Genomic DNA, 19,657 nt, shown 5'->3' with positions numbered 1-19,657 from the left:
GGGGGTTTGTACAATACTAGTCAGCCTGTGTTTTAGCGCCCTCGTTAGTCCTTTCCAGCGAATCGTGCGTTGCGTAGTAGCATGCCAGTGGATGGTTATAACGGCTTGTGCCGGGGGTCAAATGGTGAACATACAATCTGAGAAGTATACCTTCCCGTACATTGTAGTCTGCTTTTGGCGACGGGTCTGCAAAAGGCACTGTGCGCACAATGAGTGATATTTTGTCAGAGGCACCGCTGTTAGAGGTGCTGTACTTCCTTGCACAAAGGCACCAGTATCGTCGAATGCAACGGCTTTGCATGCGAGAACTCACCGTGAGGTTCAGTGGAAAGCTTCTCTTTTGGCACTCTTTCGCTTTGGCGGAAGAAGGGAGCATTGCAGAAGCGGAGCAAAAATTCCAAAGTCTCCTCAACAACAAGAAAGTCGCCTTCCCAGCTGCGTCAGCTCTTCATCATTATAGCATACGGCCGGCATGTGATGAATCCAGGTACAATATGTAATACGACAATTAGAATACGCGTTACGGGGTTGCTTCATATGCTTCTTGACACTTCGCTGTGGCTCTCGGACGCCGCCTACCAAAGAAGAATGTCCCGCCTGCCGATACTGAACGTAGACAATTTGATGACTCAGTAGCAATATATCTAGACGATCACGCCGTTACCGCTGCTACGCTGAAAGAATATCTTATATTGATGTGCATTTAGGCTGTTCAGCTTCGCACGCTGCCTGTGTTGTCCAGATCCTCCCACAAATCGTTCCTCTGCATGACAGCGCTCACCGGAACGACAGAGGCGACCTTGTTGATATCGTGCTTGTGTGCTTTATCGGTCGGTTTCGCTTCTTACTCTTTATCGCCTTTCCCCATTGATCACTGTACTACGAAATGTGTAGAAAGGTATGCTCCACAGGATACCGATCAAGTGAAGCTCATTGTTTTCGCGGACAAAAACACGGAAAAATTGTCAATGTTCTCTATCTGTTGCGTCGGCTCTGCCTCAGAGACTCAAGGGTGGATGAATTAAGAAACAGGGTACTTGCGGAGAAAGTTACTGCCAATGATGACGCACTCCTCCTTGCCGCGCGCTTCTTTCTGTTGGTGGGGGAGCTAGAGGCAGCTTCGTCCCTTCTCACCGTAAGCATAGTCTTGCTGCTGTAATTCGCCTTTCTTAGAAAATGGATCAAACTGTGTCTGCTCTGGAACTTGGCCAGAGTGACGGTAACAGAGGAGGCTCCGACTTTGGGTGGAAATGGCTGAACTAAGCAGTGGCATCGTATATACCAGGTTGGTGATTAGGTAGCTCTCACTCGCATCATTCCCACAAGAAGAGTTGCCAGTGTCTATCTCCGAGCGATCGTTGTGGGCAATGAAGCATGCACCGCGTGCGTCAACCCAGTATCGGACTCTGTATACGCATGGGTTCGTGATCGATCTCTTGAATAGGAGCTGGAATGTCCAACAATGCAGAACTGGCCAAATGATTGATGGCACCAGAAGAAAATGTCTGATGCCGCGGACGACAGAGGCGACACGCGAATGATGAAACACTCGCTGTGGCTGAACCAATAAAAAAGGCGCTACGCGTTCACCCGTCCACTGGTACTCGTGTGTTGAGTGCTGCGTGGGAACGACTCACGTGTCCTAGTTCGAGTATAAACAAAATGTTGCTGACAATTGACAACAGAGAAACAACTCAAGCCCCCTGCCTCAGCTAAGTACCAGTCCTCCGTTAATCACCCGACAAGCAGCTGTGAGCAGGGATGCCAGTTTGATAAACGATTCCGCTGTCTGTCTGTGGAAGGGGATACAGCTCTCCACACACGTATTTCATGAGCTTTTTTATGGGCAACCTGGATGTATAGTTCGCACCCGTTGCTGCCTTGATGTGCTTGAAGGATGTTACTTCTCCGTCCGAGGAGTCATATGAGCTAGAGGGGTGGATCGAACTTCGGCGACACCGTCCTTTTCGATCCTGTGACCTGAGAAATGGAACAGTCATCTGGGTTCCCGATAAGGCTCAACAAGACTCTAGCGTGAAGCAGCACGCTGATACCAGCAACGACGCAACGCTGAAGTGCGAAGAATCATTCGAGAGGGCGCGTGGCAAAGGCGTTTTGGCCAGTGACAAAAGAATTCCTGCCCCTTCTACTTTGATGGGCAAGGCCACAGTACAAATCTTAAACAACTGCTGGTTGGGCGTAAGCGGCAGCGCACCGGCATACCGGTTTGTCTCGAAGCAACTTTAGACAAACCTCTTCACGCTGATCTTATCACTTTAAGTGAGCCCAGACTTCAATCAATGCCGACGTGGTGTGTCATCATCTGACCGCAGGAAGGTTTCGATGACACATACTTCTCCAGACATGCGGCGTATATGCATGAAAGATTCTGCTGCAAAAAAGTAAAAGCTGCCACATTTCCAGTTTCTATCAATAATAAATATGAGCTTTTGTTTCTACCTCCTCATTAGGCGCAGGATACTCTACAGGAGGCGCTCCAACACTACCCATGGTTCTGGCCGGCCTCAGTGTACAAGAGTGAACTTCTGATGTTACTTGGCCGGTGGGACGAGGCAGCTGAGTGCGCCAGAAATGTGCTCCAAGTCGAAGAAGATGACCTAGACAGCCATACAGTTCTGATTCTCCAAGCTGTCGCCCAGAAGGGGGATCTAGACCAGGGTGTTCTGAAAGTTCGAACATTCTTCAAGATGCTGGCTGTACAGGTGTGTTGATCATAAGGAAGCAACAGTGTGCATCCAGGTTATGCATACAGTATGCAGACGCACAGAGAAAGACGTACGTTGTCATGTAAGTCTTGATATGGATGTCCTGATCAGGTTAAGATATATTGTTGTGTGCATTTTACTTGGCTGGATGGAGAGCTCACAACCTCACTGTTTTGGAGCTGGCCTCACCTGATGAATCACTCTCCGGCAGGTTGATGGCTGCCTGGTGATGCATAATGCAGAAGAGATTGTTGAAAAGACGGCGCTTCCTGAAGGTGTGCTCCATACCAGTGCATCATTCCGTGCTTTAAGCGTGGGCTTGTTGAAGGCGCTCGATGCATATTGATTAGCATTCGACAGAGAAAAGGGAACACCTTAAATCGCGCCAGGAGTGGCCCTGCTCAGCAAAGACCAAGCAACTAGCAGTCTTACGGTGATATGTGAACTCCTCTGTATAACATGGTTGTGTTTCTTTTCAGGAGCCTTACAGCTTCGCTCTGTGGGTTGACAGTGCGCGGCTGTTTCTTTCGACGGTCGGTATACATGATGACGCTACAGAGGCAATTTTGTCTTTTCTCAGTGGTGCTTGTGACCGTTTGCGATCTCCTTCGAGCGTTGCAAAACACAAATCCAGTGCAGTCCTCGTCGACATGCTCGTAGAGATTGGCTTCCTAACTCTGCGCCTTGGAAAAGCTGACGATGCGAAAAAAATATTCCTGGAGGTACAACGACTTCACTCACGCCCCTACGGGACATCTGTCGGTTTAGCTGCTTGCTCACTGACAGAAAATAGGCTTACAGAATACCAGGAACAGTTGGACCATGCCACAGAGCAACCGGAAGTAAGTGAAGAAGTGTTTATCCCCTGTAAACTTTTACCAGTGCCCTAAAGATCCCTCAATTCGGTTTCTCTGCAGTACCCGCCACACAGAAAAGGGCTCTGCAGTGGCGCTTACACGTTGAAATGTAATTTGAGGTCCCCTCTTGACAGCCATCTCTTGTGGCCCCCCTAGAGAAGGGAAGCAATAAGTGTATATATACGCGTGACTGTGTCGCCACGTCATGCCGAAAAACTTGACAGCGATCTGCTTCAGGCAGTGAGTAAGGCCTGCGTCTGTGGCATCTTGCCTATCTCAACTTCAAGATATTGTTTTTTAGCACCGTCCCCGTTTAGCCCACAAACGTCAGAGTATTCATGGGACACGTGAGCACAAAGCCATCACATGCCGCCTGACAACCGATCAACATATCGTACGCACACTCAGAAACTTGCATACGATTCAGGAAGGCAGGCGTACCTGAAAATGTTGGCTCATAGGCTGCGCCCCATTCATCTTGACAAAACTGGAGCTTGACAGAGTTCGGAAGGACGTTTAACTTCATCGAGGGAATGAGTGACTTTTCGTCGTGACTCGGTATCTCGTTTGACAGTCCTTTCATGAATGTGACCTCCGGCACGCACTTCCCAACCACCCGCGAAAGAGACGGCGAGCAATAGAAGGCGGGCAGGGCGTTGCGACAGCAGCGTGCTGGATATACGACAAATGCAGCATGTGTTTGTCAGTATTCTCGTTTGTGCATTCGTAGGAAACAGGGCTTCTGTTGCCATATCACAACTTGCTCCTCAGCATGAGAAAAGTTCGCGCAGGTGTGAAAGTCGATGTGGCTGATGAGACGACCTTCCTGAATCTGCAAGAGGCTGTGGCGTACGTCGACGAGACAGTTTCGTGCACGGTCCGTGATTTCCGATCAACCTTAGGGATGAACTTTTTCATGGCTTTCCGAGCGAACCTTCTCTTCGATGCGGCCAGCACGTACGTGGACTTGGCATGCTACGGATCACTGATGAAAACTCTCAAGCCAGCGTAAGTGATGGCGGCATCAGATACACGACCGGCTGCTAGGATCGTGCAAGGTAAAGAGGGGCGCCCAGACTACCGTACTGAAATGATTAATTAAACAGTACTAGCGTGGCGTCAAACTTCTCTGAGTAGCCTTGACGGGGCATGAAGCAGCTGATAATACATCAAGGGGCTCAAACTGTGTCGTTTTTCATTGTTATATTTTTCGGGGGCGAGCACAAACTGGGTTCAAGAAAACCGACAAAGCCGCCCCGCACACTACGACGCCGACAGCACGATTGTTGATATCATCTGTAAAGCTGTGGACTTGTGTTATATTGGCCGCAGTCTCAAGGCGCATAGTTCCAGATGCGGCTAAGCGGAGAATCTGAAGCGTGTTCATTCACCTCATGAGCTCTCACTTTCACTTTTGCCTACCTTTTTCACACGCCGGTAGTCGATCGGTAGTCACTGCATTTTATATAGCTCTGGCGACAACCTAGTCGCGTCCATACTCTTTCGCTGAAATTTCGTAAAATCTGCAGGATAGGGAGTATCGTTGTGGAGCTTTGCACGGGCTTCCTGACATCGACCACACCGTCGAAAGATACCGGCTTTGTTGCGGATGCTCTCGCTAAAGCAGCGTCAGTGCTGGCGACGCTGTGCCACTTCATGCCCGGCCACGGAATGGCGAAGGTGAAAATGCGGGATATCCCAAATAATTCGGGAAAACATAAGCAACGGTGACTCTCCAAGCAGTGACGATAACAAGCGCCTCCAAGAGCATGTTCAGTTTGCGGTTCTCACTTGATGTCTCTATTTGCCTTCGAGCAAATACAGGCCTACCAAGTAGCCCCCATCGCTCCTCTTTTCCCCCGTTGAGCGCACCAACTTGCGGTCCTAATCCTTTGATGCAAATGTGTCAACAATGAACCAATCAAAACGTATGTCAGATGCAAAGGTCCTGTAGTGAATCTTCCCAGAATTACGAGCCTACAACCCTGTCTAACAAATCTGCCCTTGGAGGATGCCTTCGGTATGATGTCTGTATTCGCCAGGCGATGATTGCTCGGGTGCATCTCCAGCAAGGGGATATGGAGACTGCACGTCGATTATTGTTGGACGCTTTATCGTCTTCACTTTTCAGCGGCGATGTAGGAAGCGTCAAATGCAGCATTGCAGCTCATTTTCGTCTTCTGTTAGCTCGCATTGCACAGCTTGAGGGTCAGCCAGCAGAAGGGCTGGCGCAGCTGGAGAAAGCCCTATCGCTCGATCCACGACTGAAGAGCTACTTGCCCTATTACCTTGTCAAAGGTAACTAGAACACCGGGTGCACGCCTTCTTTTGGAACCTCACAGAAGCGTGTTCTGGAACGCGTATGTTACGTGAATTCCTGACAACGATATCCGGCAACTACGTTCCATACTCGTAGATGCCAAGTTCGGGACAACTACTACCCGCAGGTACCAGTACGCTGTCACTAACAAAGGACAATCCGATGTGTTTATGCACTTCAACGCAGCCAGTCACTCTCAGACATGTCAGAGGTGAGAATGGTGTATAGAAACAAGTGCCATCTCTTTTGTGAGAGGCAGCTCCTGCGAAAAACAGGTGTGCCCGTTTTTCTGTAGAGTAGCTTTTTAGCTCAGAAACTGGACGATTAAACGTTGGTTTTCTCAAAAACCTTGGGTGCGTACAGAAACTTTTTGTCACTGTAGGATTGCTTGATTGCAACATAAACGGAGATACGTGACCGCACGCCTCCTTTTCACATATACGCATACTTTTGGAGAATGAAATACGTAACTCTACGAATGTCTGGCATTATTCGGCCAGTTAAGATACTAGCATCGTAGTCGTGCGACGCGGGGCGCCTCTTTACTGCCGGCCACACACGGCTTGGGCTTGCTTTCGAATACTAAACAATTCCTGAATATGGGGAAGGGTTAATCATGTTAGAGCGTCGAAGGTGGGAGCTAGACGACCGTGTCCTCGTTTCCAGCGCTGTTGTTAGAAGCCAGTACCACGATGTAGGTGTCTTGTTCACAATCCATCCGGCCATGCCGTCTGCTCCCTTGCCTCAGCCGAGCTCCAGATGCAGAAGACAGAATTTGAGGATGCTGTCAGTACCCTGGAAGAGGCTCAGCCTCTTTCGATCGTGAGATTGAAAGCCGCCCAGAAACTGAACTGTGAACGACAGGACGCAGACCGTGCTGCAGAGATGGCAAACCCGACCATAGGATCGTCTTCGCGACGTCCTGACCAATATCTCTTTTGTCAAGTAACTGATCTTGAGCGAGTAGAGTTTCACTGTCTTATGGCAGCGGCAGCTTCGAAGAGCAATCGTGGTGATAAAGCAGAACAAATACTAAGTCGTGCCTTTTCTTCGTTCGCGGGTGGTCCTCTTGAAGGAAAACTTGTCCTTTGCAGTGCGGCGATAGCTGCTGAAACAGGTGACAATGCCAGAGCAGCCCAGCTTCTGAGCTCCGTGACTCCATCTAATCCGTTTTATGTGAAGGCACAAACGAGCCTCGCTCAGATTTTCCTGAGAGAGAAAAAGAATAAGGCAGCATATGCACGCTGCTTCCGGGATATAGCTTCCGTTCAGCCGACAGCGGAAAACTTCACGGCCATTGGAGAAGCCCTGCTGGAGATCTACGAGCCCAGAGGAGCTGTCCAAGCGTTTGAACAAGCGCTACGCGCGAAGCCCGAGGACCGCAAGCTCGTCCGATGCATTGGTGAGCGACTTGTAATGGTGCCAGCCACATTCAATGGAATCCATTCGTCTTTGCAAGGTTATTTGTTCATGAAAATGAGAATAAAAGATGCACTAACGGTATGCCACGGAGCGGTGCTGTGAACGAGACTCGCTGCACACCGCGAAAGAAAAAACGTCTAGGCTGTGTGGATCCACAATAAGTTACGATCCACGCCTGCATATTTTAACACCGCGGTTGTCGGTGGCTCACATTCTTCCTGGGGAGTTTGTTCTACGAGCTGGACTTCTCGCTTTCATCTTGAAAGCCTTTGTTTACCAGATCCACGTTCTTCTGTGTTAGCAGATCATAGTTCAGGTGATAATTATTGTGGAAATAGAAGAATCATGCAAAGAGGAGAGCAGACCGTCTCACGCCTGCACATCACAAACTCTCCTTGCTATGGCAACATTCGTAGTTGTTTGTCTGAAATGTTGTTCTTCTCTTGATCTCTGAACTGAACTTCCCTCAGTTGCAGCGCTTGCAAAGACGCATCAGTTCGAGAGAGCGACTGCCTACGCCAACAATTCTCTTCGTGAACAACCGGACGATCTGGAGCTTCGACTAGACTTGGTTGCTCTGCTCTTCAGGCTGAGAAGATGGCAGGAGGCAATCGAAACCGCTTCTCCTGTAGACGGTGATAACATTACGTATGACAAATGCTTTACGCTTGGCGCAAAGGTCCAAATATTGCTTCTCAAAGTCAAGGCACTGCTGTCGCAGACATCCTCTTATTCAGCTCGGGGAAACGAAACGGACCTAGAAGACAGGTATGAAGGTGCATCGGGAATTTTACTTTAACCACCGTTTTGAGACTTACCGTCAAAACCGTTCTGTAGCCATCTACAAGGGAGGATGGCCACGCAGCTGCATCCAGTTGGTTCTACCAGGAAAGGGAAAAGTCAGTGGACTACACAGAACCGAGTTCTTCTAAAAATGTGCCTTTCAGCGCGCCACAGCACCACCACATTTCTACAATTACCGGCATGGTTTACGGAGGTTCCTCCAGGAGACTCAGACAATGAGCTCTAACGGAAGCAGTGCTCACGTTAATCAGACGCAGGAGCGGAAATGAGATATCATATAGTTTTTACCCTAAACCGTAACTCGAAACCGAATGTTGGATGTTGCGCTTGCGATGTTACTATTCATTCACACATACGCTTTACATCGTTAGCATTCAGACGTCGGTACCCAAATGTATTGCGAGTTCATGATTTCAATTGAGCAACGCTCAATAGCAGTCTTACTCGAGGATCTGTTTGCTGGGTGTTTTTACGAGATAAAGTTGCAGAAATAACCAGTAGTCACAGTTGCGATTATACGAGCTCTCTCCACCTATGTGGTGCTCCGCTGACCACGAACAGCGATGCGATGTGTTTCTGCACTTTTTTGATGCTTTCCACGTGCCCGTTCCATCATACGGCCTTCACAGAGGGTGGTCAGTAGCCGGCGCTGTGCAAGCAGCCTCTAACCAACCGTTATGGAGACTGTCGGTTAAGCCTTGGCAAACGCTTAGAACTCTCTCGGCTCCTTCTCCCCTACTGTTTCCGCAGTGCACTTCGCACCCTTCACCGCTGTAGACTCGCGATAAAAAGGTATCTCGAGCTTCATCAGCGCAGTGCTGAGTCCGCGTTGAGTGAAGGCGCTTGGCGAATACCCCGTTTGGGAGCGGATGTATACTGCCAGCTTGGAACGATCTTGGAGAAGCGAAAAGGCGAGGCAGAGCAGGCAGCCCAGTGTTTCGAGGCAGCTCGAGAATTGGACAATGAAAGGACGCCAGCCCTTCTCGCTCTTTCTAGAATTCGCTTGAGGCAGGGCCATTTGGAAGCTGCCGAGGAATGCCTTGCAGCGCTCCAACGCCTTGATCCCACCAATGAAGGAGGTGAGTGAGCGACAGAAATGAGTACCCACCCACTGCGGTCCGTGGTCCGAGGCCCTCCGAGTTGATCAAACAGTAGAAAACACATGGATGGACTGTCTTCTTGAATACGGTGTTTTGTACGGTATTCGACAGAAAATTGGTGAAATGCGTTTCTTCATTTCCCGCTATCGTGCTGCACGAATTAGTTTGTGCACTGGGGTGGTAACGTGTTTCCGGTTTTCGGTCGTAGAACTCTTCCAATGACTAACCATCACTGGATGCCGGGAGAACACGTAACGGTTCTTTGACTGGGCATTAAAGGGCGTCGAACTCGTGAGTGGACTCACCGTTCCCGACTGTAGGCTACCAGCGTTTGCCTCAGCAGACCGTGGAACGCGGGTTGAAGTTTGGTGGAAACTGTATATTCAACACCTGCGACGCTTCATAAACACCTCGATTTTTGCCTGTAATTGTATTTTTTGAAAGCTAGCGGAAAGAAATAAAAGACGCCAGCAGCCGTGTTAGTACGAGGATACAAGCGTTGTCCAAAATTATTGGGCTTGTTACGCGAATTCCATATGGTGTGAAACGCCCCAGCAGAATTTGTGCATTGAGCCCTGGGCGTGGTGTCTTTCCTCAGCATCTCTTATAAAATCGGAGATAGTTGCTGCAGCTCTCTTGGATAACGTGCGACACACACCCTGCGATCTCGTCAGCCACTGTTTCTCTCTCCTGCATCTTAATCCGCCACATTTTAAGGCGCTTGGAGACGCTCTTGCCTTAATGAGGAAACAAGGTCTGTTGATCGAGAACTACAGTTCCATTAAGACAGCCATCGAAACCGTGAAACAAAGCGCCGGGGGCCTCTACATTGAGGCAGGAACAAATTACTGTCTCGGCATCATCAAGAGGTGTGCTCTTGAAACACAAGATTTGGTTATTTTTTGAGTGCAGGTCCACAGGAAAATTCTGGGGCCTACTGTGGAAAGCATACACCACACGTGCCCCGCCCGATCTGTGCAGACGGCATCTATCCACCATCAGTCGCTCCCGGCAACAAGAGTGTGCATGTGTGATGCCAGATTCACAAATCAGTGATGAGCATATCGTACGAACAACCACGAGTCAAGAGAGAGGTGTGTATTGGCAGAGACACTAGGCCAGCTGTTGCTCTCATTTTTGTCACCCGCGCAGCAACAATTGAGGAAAGCAACAATGAGCTCACCTCACAAAGTCCTTTGTGCAACAAAATTAAATATTCTCCGAATCTGTTTTTTAACCCATCGGAGATACGGCCTGAACTGGCGATGCAGCATCTGCTGGGGAGTATATACTATGCGTTGGACTAATGTTTCAGAGCTTGAACGTCTTTATTTGCTGGATCCAAGTGCCATCATGTTAGGAGAGAGATGGAGTAGCCTGGCACGGTTCCCAGCCTGCTCGTTGGACTAAAGACTTCTGCTTTCCAAGGAAACACCTTGCGTCAGCTGTCTGCTCGAGTCCTCTAACAGGTGGAGGATATTCCCTAACGAAGCTCTTCAGCACCTGAGCATCGCCTGCCGCCACCCCAGTTTCTATCACGACAGCATGCGGCACATGGTGGAAATATGCTTGGATCCTGGTGACCGCATCACAGTTGAGACTTTGTGTAGCCGCCAACGGCCTTCCCTTCGCTCCTCCTCCACATCCTCTCTTGATGGGTCGACCAGCACTGGCGGCGTGTTCTTACCGCTTCGTAACCTCGTTTCGTGGTCAAGTACGACTTCTTTCGGAAACAGTTCTTTTCCCTTGGCCTCATCAGTGCCCGATGATACAGAACAGTGGTCTTCTTCGACTGCACCAGATGTCCAAGCTACCAACGCTTTCGAGGCAGAGAGGCTCCTGCAAGCGTGGCATGCTGCAGGTCCGCCTGCGGAAATGCGGCAAAGGCTGGTGACATGGCAAATTGAGGCACTAGCATTCTCGAAGGAAAGAACAAAGATGGACCTCGCGTTAAAAGCTGTAGGAGACCTGTTGCAACATCGGAACGATGTCCCACTCCTGCTTGCGGCAGCCGAAACATTGCTTGTCATGAGACAAACAAGCAAAGCTCGCGTGCATCTCAGGCAGATATGTGAGTTGGCGAAGAAAGATGTGGATGGAACCGCCGAGCTTGAGACAGAACGCGCGTCTTTGCTCTTGGGTGAACTATATATTCAGGCGGGAAAGATTGACAGTGCTATTCCTCTAATAAATCTTGTCACGAACAGGAATAAAGAGTGCGCCCGTGCTTGGGAGCTGCTGGGCATGTGCGCGGAAAAGCGAGGACACTACCACGAAGCTGCCGATCACTACGGAAAGGTAAAGTATCTTCGACATCACGCCCATTATATATATATATATATGAAAAAAGTGTACACGCTCACGCAGGTAGGATCCAGATGCGTATAAAGATGGAAGTGTATCTTCGATTTATGTAAGAAGAGATAGACATGCCGTGGCGAGTTGTGCTCGACTCCAGTTCCGCTTGGTTGGTGTTGACACATATCCTTGATAGGAAACTGTCCTACCTATTGTTTGGTCGAGCTGCCATCAAGGGGGCACACCGACTGCCTTCCGTAGCAAGCATCTACGCGTCTTGAAGGCCAGCTCCCAAGTTTGCTGCTGGAATGTACGTTGTGGCGCATTTGTAACCTATTGTTGATATAGTGTCGTTTATAGATGTAAGCCAGTCTACCTCATGTTATGACAGAGATAACACCAGCCTATAAGGCCCATTGTTCCTTTGCAGGCGTGGAGGCTCGCCGACGAACGTAATGTAACCGTCGGTTACCGGCTGGCTGATAGCTTGTTAAAGGCTAAGCAACCTGTCAAAGCTATAACTGCGTGCCTCGCAGTTCTGCGGCAAAAACCTGACTTCCTCAAAATCCGGAAGGAAGTTCTGGACAAAGCCCGTAGAGATTTGCGCCCGTAGACTACCGACTCCAGTGTGGGACTAGATGGGGTTCTGTCATCGAGATGGACGCAGACAACCACGTGTCTGAACTCCGAAACCCACAGTGGAAGGGCATCGTGATTGAATTCTTCTCTGTAAATGCAGCTGCATTACGAAGAAGTGTATTTCCCCGACCTCGAAATGAATAGGGCACCGTGCGTATGGAATCCAGTGCTCTGAGCGGTGCACGGAACTAAAAGTCGGTACACTCGAGACTAACGTAGTGACTTTCGTACTGACTTGTGATGCGTGCATGAGTCCTTGCACTTTGACTTCAGCGCCCCATCAATTTGGACAGCGAATACCCGTATACAGCGTTTCCTGTGGAGGTCAGACCTGTCATGAAAACATTCCTTCGAACTCTGCAGATGCAGATGCCCGTGAATATGTGCACAACTACGCCACTACGAACTGTTTTGTGTGATGAGACTCCCGAAGTCATAACAGTCACAAAGGACTCCTTAACTTAAACTGAGGAGTCAAGTAGGTACAAACCGTACAAGGATTAATTATGTCCATCTGTGCATCTAAGTTGATACTCGGTTATATACAGACCACACGACGAAATGTGCCGCTGCTGCCGCTACTTTCGCGAGCAAAAAATACGTGGTTCCTCTTACCACAATAAGAAAACAACACTTATCGCAATCTGCACAACGCCTCGCCGGAATCCGTGCTACGGTTCTGCGCAACTGTCAACAATGATCTGCCGTGAAAAACGGGAGCAACCCGCTTTGTCTAAATGCATGTTAAATTGCCCGCGGCGGCATCGCGGGAAGGCAACGTCCCTATATAAACCACCGCAAGTGATGGGTAGCCAAAAGGTGACGTAATTTGGCGAGAGTTCGCCGCTCCTGTGTGCGTTTTAATGCTTACATGCGAAAGTCAGTAAAACAACAGACGCTCTCCCGGAGCATTACACACTAGGAGAAAGAAAAGAGGATCGGAAGTGGTCTTCCTTCTCCCACATTTCACGCCTAAGAATGTTCTTCCTCCGCAACACGCACGTTTTCACTGTACTACGTACACCCACATACACACACGTGCGCACATGCCTGCGTATGGGGCGGCCCATTAAGGATTAACACATGCAGTGCTGCCATCCACTGGCGCCATTCCGTCGCACCGTGTCACGGCTTGCTCGAAGGTCGCGTCATCAGCGTAGAACACCTTGAGACTTATCGGTACTGCAAATAGAACACACGGGGCCAACACAGTACGGGACAGTAGCCTTCAACTCAAAGAAACACCGCAAGGTATCTACACAACAGAACTACCACAGAGACAAACACACAGGGACACACACTCCCTGAATATACATACAGATGAATCAATATATATATATATATATACAAGGGCGCATGCAGATGTCGAAGGAATGCTGCACAAAAGAAAGCACACTTCTATTGGTGCCGTCGCTGGCTGTAGTCACCGTAGCACCAGCACCAAACTCCGCCACTACACACACCCGTTACTCATCGCCACTTTGATGTTTCAACCAGTTTCAATGGATAATCTGGGCGCCTGCGGAAAATAAAAGTCACAACGGCGTTGTAGAAACCGACGTGACTTCATGTGCACCCTCGATATGACAGCGGTGGGAATCGTAGCAGCAGCCATCAGCCGAAGGATGACTTCGCGTGATTCGCTGATCCGGGTACAACAACAACTTCTCGGTTGACATACTCCCACGTTACGTGGAGAACCAAGCGCTCTCTGCTTCTGTTGCACATGGGCACTTCATCGGAGAGTGACAAAATGAAGAAACGCAGATGTACATCCTCTCGCTTACCTTGACGAAGCCGATTTGGTTCGCGCGCTCTCTGAAGCACTGACGACACATCATCAGGCCATACTTGCGCACCATACCGTGGCGGTTGAAGCACACCCGGCTGCGGAGACACAGCACACATGCAAGAAATGGGATGAGGTAGTTCTCGATTCCCGACATCCGCTGCTTCGTCAGAACAGCTATGAAGAGAACTCACTGAACATGCACTCATCGGGGTAAACACTCCAGCATACAAATTCCCTGCATGGATGTGCGCACCGCGATACAGAGTGAGCCCTGGGGGATTCTTATCTACACATGCAGAGCGCGAGATCCACGGAGTCCCCAACTTCCACATTTGTTCGCGGGTCACCTTGCTTTATTCTCTTGTGAAGAATAATCAACCGTGAATTAGGGACGTTCTCTCATCATAAAGGATCCACCACGGTTGAAACATGTGCTGGCGTTGCTGTGGCGGCGGCGAAACCACGCGGCCGTCGATTTTTGCGAATCGTCAGCGTCCCCTCCTCCCCACCTTCCTACGCCACGTGCCTGCGCGTTTCGACCTCAGAATGTGGAGAAAAAAGATTAACAAGGACCTCTGCGCCGAAGAAAGCCCCCTCGTCACCTCTGCAACCATCCCCACGCGAAAATGTGAACGGAAGTTGAGTTCCCCATGCACTGCGTTTCGCCGAGTCTCACCATTGACGGCTGCCGGGTCCGAATTTCTTCGGTCTGGTGTTGAACAGGTTCGTCATTTTGCGAGGCGCCTCAGAAAAACAGGGAAGAGCAAAAAGAGAGAGAGAAATAGATCTAGGAAGCAAGAACGACACCCGAAGAAGTGAATCGCCTTCGCCAGCCTCCTCTCTGCGTTCAGAAAACTTGAAACTTCCCTCACATGCGCCGACCGGCTGTCTCTCCAACGCGCCCAAATATAAGCGCGCCTAGCTTGCCATAGTCTCGCGCTGCCTCCTCGGCGCCTTCCACGTTTCTCCCCACTGTTTTTCAGGACGAATGCGCGTGCATGCAGAAATACAGTGGGGAACGGAGTGATCCACCCTGCCTTATCTGAGCTGCGTTTCCTACCGGCAGGCGACCGAGGAGACGTCAGCGTGGCATAGGCAAATGGTACGACGGGGGGGTCCTCTTCAACGTGCAGGAGTTTGTGACCGCCACAACAAGCAAAACATACATATATATATGGTCCTGTATATATGTGTATGGAACAGATCTTCTTTCCCTGAACTTCTAAGCGATTTCCACACGGGTAAGCCCTTGCTGCCGCCTCGCCTGCTTCCCTCGTTCCACAGTGGGGACTGCGCCCTCTTTTCTTCCCCATTCTTATTTGTCTCCTCACCTTTCTTTCTGCTTCGATACGAGGTGGGGCGGGTTGACTCTGGAAAAGGAAATTGTATTTGTTCGAATTTTCGCCGCTTTCCCATCCTTCTGCGTCGACCCCTGCTGGAGTCTGGTGCGAAACGCGTGTGAGGCCGCGGCGGCTTCGAATGTCCTCACTCTTCCCCACTGTCTCGACGGGAAGGCCCTGCTGGACTTCTTCAGGAAGAGACGTTTGCGAGATAACACTTGCGTCAATCGGCTTATTTGTCATGCTGTGCTGAGTAGTTCAGTTAGACGGACTGGGGAAATTCCCAGAAACTGCTTCCTATCGTTGACGTCAGTGGCTGAACAGAGACCAGACGCGGCTGAGCTCCTTTCCTTGCTCCCGTGTGTAACTGTGATAGAAGTCCTCGCTTCCTTCTAAATCTTAACTTATTCTCAATAGATGTATAGGGGCTGCTTCAGCCCTCTTGCTGCATGGAAATACGTGTTTTGTGGTGGCATGCACTCGCCGACCTGGGCTGGCCACTCGAGCTGCATGGCATCTGCCAAGGGAGCTGTTTCGTGCATCGGACTGATATTTCGTCAGATTATTTTCAGGTGTCAAGTATGTGTTCAAGTAATGACAGTTTGGAGACTGTTTCATCTCAATGTTGAATTCGTTATGTGCCGCGGTGATCGTCTGTCTCGAAGCTTGCTGCTGTTCTGTGGACCCTTGGAGGCGACAACGCGTAGGATTCACATCCTTCTGTTGTGATGTAAATGTTTATACGTATACTGACGTGGACGTAGAGGCATTTAGACGCATGCGCAGTTGTCTGTACACGTTTTTTTCCTTAACTCGCGTGCGCTCATGGAGCAAGTGCTTGATTTGCCCAGTACGTTGGAGGCCCCCGTCAGACGTACGTCTGCGACAGGATGGATCCGCAGCATGGCAGACTCTTTGTCTCTGTCTTGCCTTCGACAGGAAAAGGAGATCTAGCGTTGTGAGAGCTTGGCAAGATGGCGACCGAGGCGAAGCTTTTCGGCCGCTGGTCGTACGACGATGTCAACGTCAGCGACCTTTCGCTCGTTGACTACATCGCGGTCAAGGACAAGGCCTGCGTCTTCGTGCCGCACACTGCTGGACGCTACCAGAAGAAGAGATTCCGCAAGGCCATGTGCCCCATTGTCGAGCGTCTCGTCAACTCCATGATGATGCACGGCCGGTATGTTGTGCGTCCGAAGATAAGCGGTTGATAGGAGCTACTTGCCTTTCTCCGGAGACTCTTGAACCCTCAAGAATCCGATCCGTGTGCGCGGCCGAGCAACTGTGTGCTCCATGGGGAGAGAGCGGAACACGCGTATTCATGTATCTGTGTATTATAATGCATGCGTCTGTCGCCGGTCATCGCGCGAGGCGCCGAGATGTTAGTGAGGGGGAACATGGGAGTGCCCTCTGGCCCCGGATAGAGTAGTTTCTTGTTGAGTAGGGATCCGTTGTGTTTCATGTTTTTTTACAGCAACAACGGGAAGAAAACTCTCTCTGTGCGCATCGTCCGCCACGCCTTCGAAATCATCCACCTGATGACGGACAAGAACCCCATTCAGGTCTTCGTCAACGCTGTTGAGAATGGCGGCCCCCGTGAAGACAGCACTCGAATCGGATCTGCTGGTGTTGTCAGACGCCAGGCTGTTGATGTGTCTCCCCTCCGCAGAGTGAACCAGGCCATCTACCTCATCTGCACCGGCGCAAGGTCAGTCCCTCTGAAAGAAGCTGTACAGCTCCTCACAGAGCGGCAGCGCGTGGGGTGTTGAGGTGTGTGTCAGTTTGTTTGCTGCACAGTCAGCTGTTGAGTAGTCGCTCTTCAAGATCCGTCCGGCGTTTGCGAGTCTCTGCCCCAGTCTTTCGTGAAGCGTAGAGTCAACGGCATGGGTGGATGTTTTTCAGGCTGGCGGCCTTCCGGAACATCAAGACCATCGCCGAGTGCCTTGCGGACGAGATCATGAACTGCGCCAAGGAGTCCTCCAACGCTTACGCGATAAAGAAGAAGGACGAAATCGAGCGTGTTGCGAAGGCAAACCGATAAACAGTTCTTGCTCTCTGCCTGTTGGAAACCATGTTCTTACGATGGCTGGGCTGTTTTCGCGCATCCTCGTTTGACGTAGGTTAGTGACATGCTTCTACTCCGTGCTTCGTCAGTGAAAACTTTGTGTTGCCGAAACAAGCAATCTGCCTCTACTGGGCAACTTCCTCTTAACATGTTCAAGGTCGACTGACCGCACGCGCTTCTCAGTACTTTGCCCCACTAGAGCTCTGCCCACAGCGTGCACTTGCCTCGGCGTTCCAGGGGCCTTCCTTCAGCGTTGTAAATCAACGCTGGTCCACGCATCACCACAAGTGATGCGTACCACCCAAGGAACAACGAGTCCGTAGAGGAGCGGCAGGCCGTAGGTGCAGTTTCGGAACCACGCTAGAGTAGGAGTAGGATGCACAGATGTGAAAAGCCGTGTTTAGTACGCTGATAAGCTGTGGTTCTACTATTTACTTCGAACGTGACTCTATCCGATCTGTATCGTTCTTCTATTCGGCGTGACCACTGTGTCCATCTGAATGTGCATTGGTGCATACTTGCGCATCTTAATTCGCGTCTCAGGTTGTCCATCAGCGTACCTTGTCACGTGGGGGCATAGAAACCAAGCGTTCGTGTATTGTCCTCACTCCAAGATCTGTGTCTCGGCTACTCCACATGCTCCCGCATTCTACGTTCATTATCGTTGTGTTGCGTTTCTCTCTTCCGTCGCGATGCAAAATCGAAAGCCAGAGAGACTGTCGATCAGGCGTAAACGGCGCAGGAGGGTTGCGGGGATTCCGCTTGCGTGTTTTCTCTTCAGATTGTTCGTTTTTCTTTGCGTCTCTGGGGCCGTACAGAGCCAACGTCCCCTTTGCTTCCGACTCTGGTGCACTGGGTCATACCCTTTTTCTACTGTGGTTCTAGTGGTGGAACCGCCGCCTAAATATTGTACTCCTGAAAGCCTTCACAGAGTACCATGCAGTGTTTCTTGAACAGCGACCAGAGTCACTATGCGCGACCCCTCCGGTGACCGCATGGTGCTAAGGTTCGCTGAAATTGAGGCATCCTCACCCGTGGGTGTGTTCCGTGATAGTCGCTCCCTTGCCCTATATCAATGGTAGGGAGACAAGGCACGTCCTTTACATCACACACAGCGTTCGGCTGGCGTTACGTGAACATGTAAAGGGATTTCGTATAATTCATGTGCGAGCAAAAACAAAGCATGGGTCATGACTGATATTTCTAGTGTCGGGCATCATGTTGACAGCTCATCTTCCGACGGTGACGGGCAGATGTTAATATGAGCACCTTACGCTTCATCCTAATGTACTGCAGGCGTGACATGCCTCATGACATCTTCAAGAGCCGTGTCGTTTTCGGGGAATTGATGTGTGGTGGAATGACAAGCACGAGTAGTCTTCCGTGGGGCACTGTGACAGTTTGATTGACGAAGGATGATAACATAGTTCACCTGATCGCCCAACAGCGAGGTCGCCGTTGTGGCTACGTGGTGACTATCTTTCGCTCCTATCTGAAATCGTCTACTACTGCATGCATTACTTTATAGTGTCAGACCGTTTCCACTCGATAGCGTGTCTTCACGACCAGTGTTTACCGGAAATTCGTCTGTGCCGTTTTCGTGGTTAAGAAGAGCTCACTGTTGGTCATGTAGGAGCAGGCGCATGTCACGGGTAGCACGTTTTTTGTTCATTTTGTCGCGTAGCGGCACTTCTAAATACACGCGTCTAGGTTGTTACAAAACACATTGGAGGAGCAAATGTTCGTGACGCTTTTGTGTTTTCTAGCGGCCAGAGTCACTACGGGCGATGTCTCCGGTGACCCCGTGGTGCTAAGGTCCGCTGAAATAAAGAGGCGTTTCCCTTCGGAAGCTGCTTACCAGTTGCTCTGTTACCGATCCCGCTATGGTGGGTATTTATGACAGAGGGACTAAATACATCTTCTATAACGGTCACAACCAAGAAAAGCTCCATGTTCTCACTGGTGCACCTAGTAAGGAGAGTTGCTTTGCGAATTAGACTTCTTTCGTAAGATTTAAAAATTGCCATTCGTGGTACACGGTCCATGCGGACGTTTAGGGATTAGGATGGTTCACTGTCATGTTTTCCGGGTAGGTTGGAGATTCTCAGAACATTTTGTCGGACAATGGAGTTTTTCCATAGCAATGTCTGTCGCATGAGAGAAGCCGAGGATGGCAACATTTGTCTGCGAACGTAACACTTTTCTGTACTGCGTTTTCGCCACGTTTATTGGTAGTAGTGCTTCGTTTAAGACGAGGTTTCGGCCTTAGGAAGTACTCATAGTCAGGAAGGTGA

At 50.1% G+C, this 19,657-nt stretch overlaps 4 protein-coding genes across 4 annotated transcripts; 3 read left to right on the top strand and 1 right to left on the bottom strand.

Moving 5' to 3' along the window:
• Nucleotides 1-209: 209 nt before the first annotated feature.
• TGME49_242360 (tetratricopeptide repeat-containing protein) lies at nt 210-8,124 on the top strand (the record flags this gene model as incomplete). The annotated part of the gene is made up of 8 exons (XM_018780643.1): nt 210-487; nt 1,003-1,135; nt 2,472-2,723; nt 4,314-4,591; nt 5,113-5,263; nt 5,785-5,881; nt 6,652-7,305; nt 7,796-8,124. 8 exons carry the CDS (start codon nt 210-212, stop codon nt 8,122-8,124), a joined length of 2,172 nt encoding a protein of 723 aa, XP_018637480.1.
• Nucleotides 8,125-9,970: 1,846 nt separating this feature from the next.
• TGME49_242350 (tetratricopeptide repeat-containing protein) lies at nt 9,971-12,140 on the top strand (the record flags this gene model as incomplete). The annotated part of the gene is made up of 4 exons (XM_018780642.1): nt 9,971-10,098; nt 10,699-10,835; nt 10,989-11,527; nt 11,958-12,140. The coding sequence occupies 4 exons, from the start codon at nt 9,971-9,973 to the stop codon at nt 12,138-12,140; spliced, it is 987 nt and encodes a 328-aa protein (XP_018637479.1).
• Nucleotides 12,141-12,674: 534 nt separating this feature from the next.
• RPS29 (ribosomal protein RPS29) lies at nt 12,675-15,684 on the bottom strand. Its single transcript, XM_018780641.1, has 3 exons — nt 15,290-15,684; nt 13,954-14,053; nt 12,675-13,348 (listed from the first exon to the last, which is right to left on the bottom strand). The coding sequence occupies exons 1-3, from the start codon at nt 15,539-15,541 to the stop codon at nt 13,236-13,238; spliced, it is 465 nt and encodes a 154-aa protein (XP_018637478.1). The 5' UTR covers nt 15,542-15,684; the 3' UTR covers nt 12,675-13,235.
• Nucleotides 15,685-16,094: 410 nt separating this feature from the next.
• Nucleotides 16,095-17,533, top strand: RPS5 (ribosomal protein RPS5). The gene is made up of 3 exons (XM_002366722.2): nt 16,095-16,478; nt 16,773-17,006; nt 17,201-17,533. Exons 1-3 carry the CDS (start codon nt 16,273-16,275, stop codon nt 17,337-17,339), a joined length of 579 nt encoding a protein of 192 aa, XP_002366763.1. The 5' UTR covers nt 16,095-16,272; the 3' UTR covers nt 17,340-17,533.
• Nucleotides 17,534-19,657: the final 2,124 nt, after the last annotated feature.

Source organism: Toxoplasma gondii, chromosome VI, assembly GCF_000006565.2.
Source record: "Toxoplasma gondii ME49 chromosome VI, whole genome shotgun sequence".
In the NCBI taxonomy this organism is placed as follows: Eukaryota; Apicomplexa; class Conoidasida; order Eucoccidiorida; family Sarcocystidae; genus Toxoplasma; species Toxoplasma gondii.
Note: the sequence above shows the minus strand (reverse complement) of the source record. Positions and strands in the feature narration are given on the sequence as shown.

Excerpts from the sequence above, each read along its gene's own strand:
- RPS29 (XM_018780641.1), bottom strand. The coding sequence starts at position 15,541 with ATGACAAATAAGCCGATTGACGCAAGTGTTATCTCGCAAACGTCTCTT. Across the intron at positions 14,054-15,289 it reads GTATCGAAGCAGAAAGAAAG|CCGGGTGTGCTTCAACCGCC; the intron begins GTGAGGAGACAA and ends GTGTCTCCGCAG. Across the intron at positions 13,349-13,953 it reads ACCAAATCGGCTTCGTCAAG|TACCGATAAGTCTCAAGGTG; the intron begins GTAAGCGAGAGG and ends TTCTATTTGCAG.
- RPS5 (XM_002366722.2), top strand. The coding sequence starts at position 16,273 with ATGGCGACCGAGGCGAAGCTTTTCGGCCGCTGGTCGTACGACGATGTC. Across the intron at positions 16,479-16,772 it reads TCCATGATGATGCACGGCCG|CAACAACGGGAAGAAAACTC; the intron begins GTATGTTGTGCG and ends GTTTTTTTACAG. Across the intron at positions 17,007-17,200 it reads CTCATCTGCACCGGCGCAAG|GCTGGCGGCCTTCCGGAACA; the intron begins GTCAGTCCCTCT and ends GATGTTTTTCAG.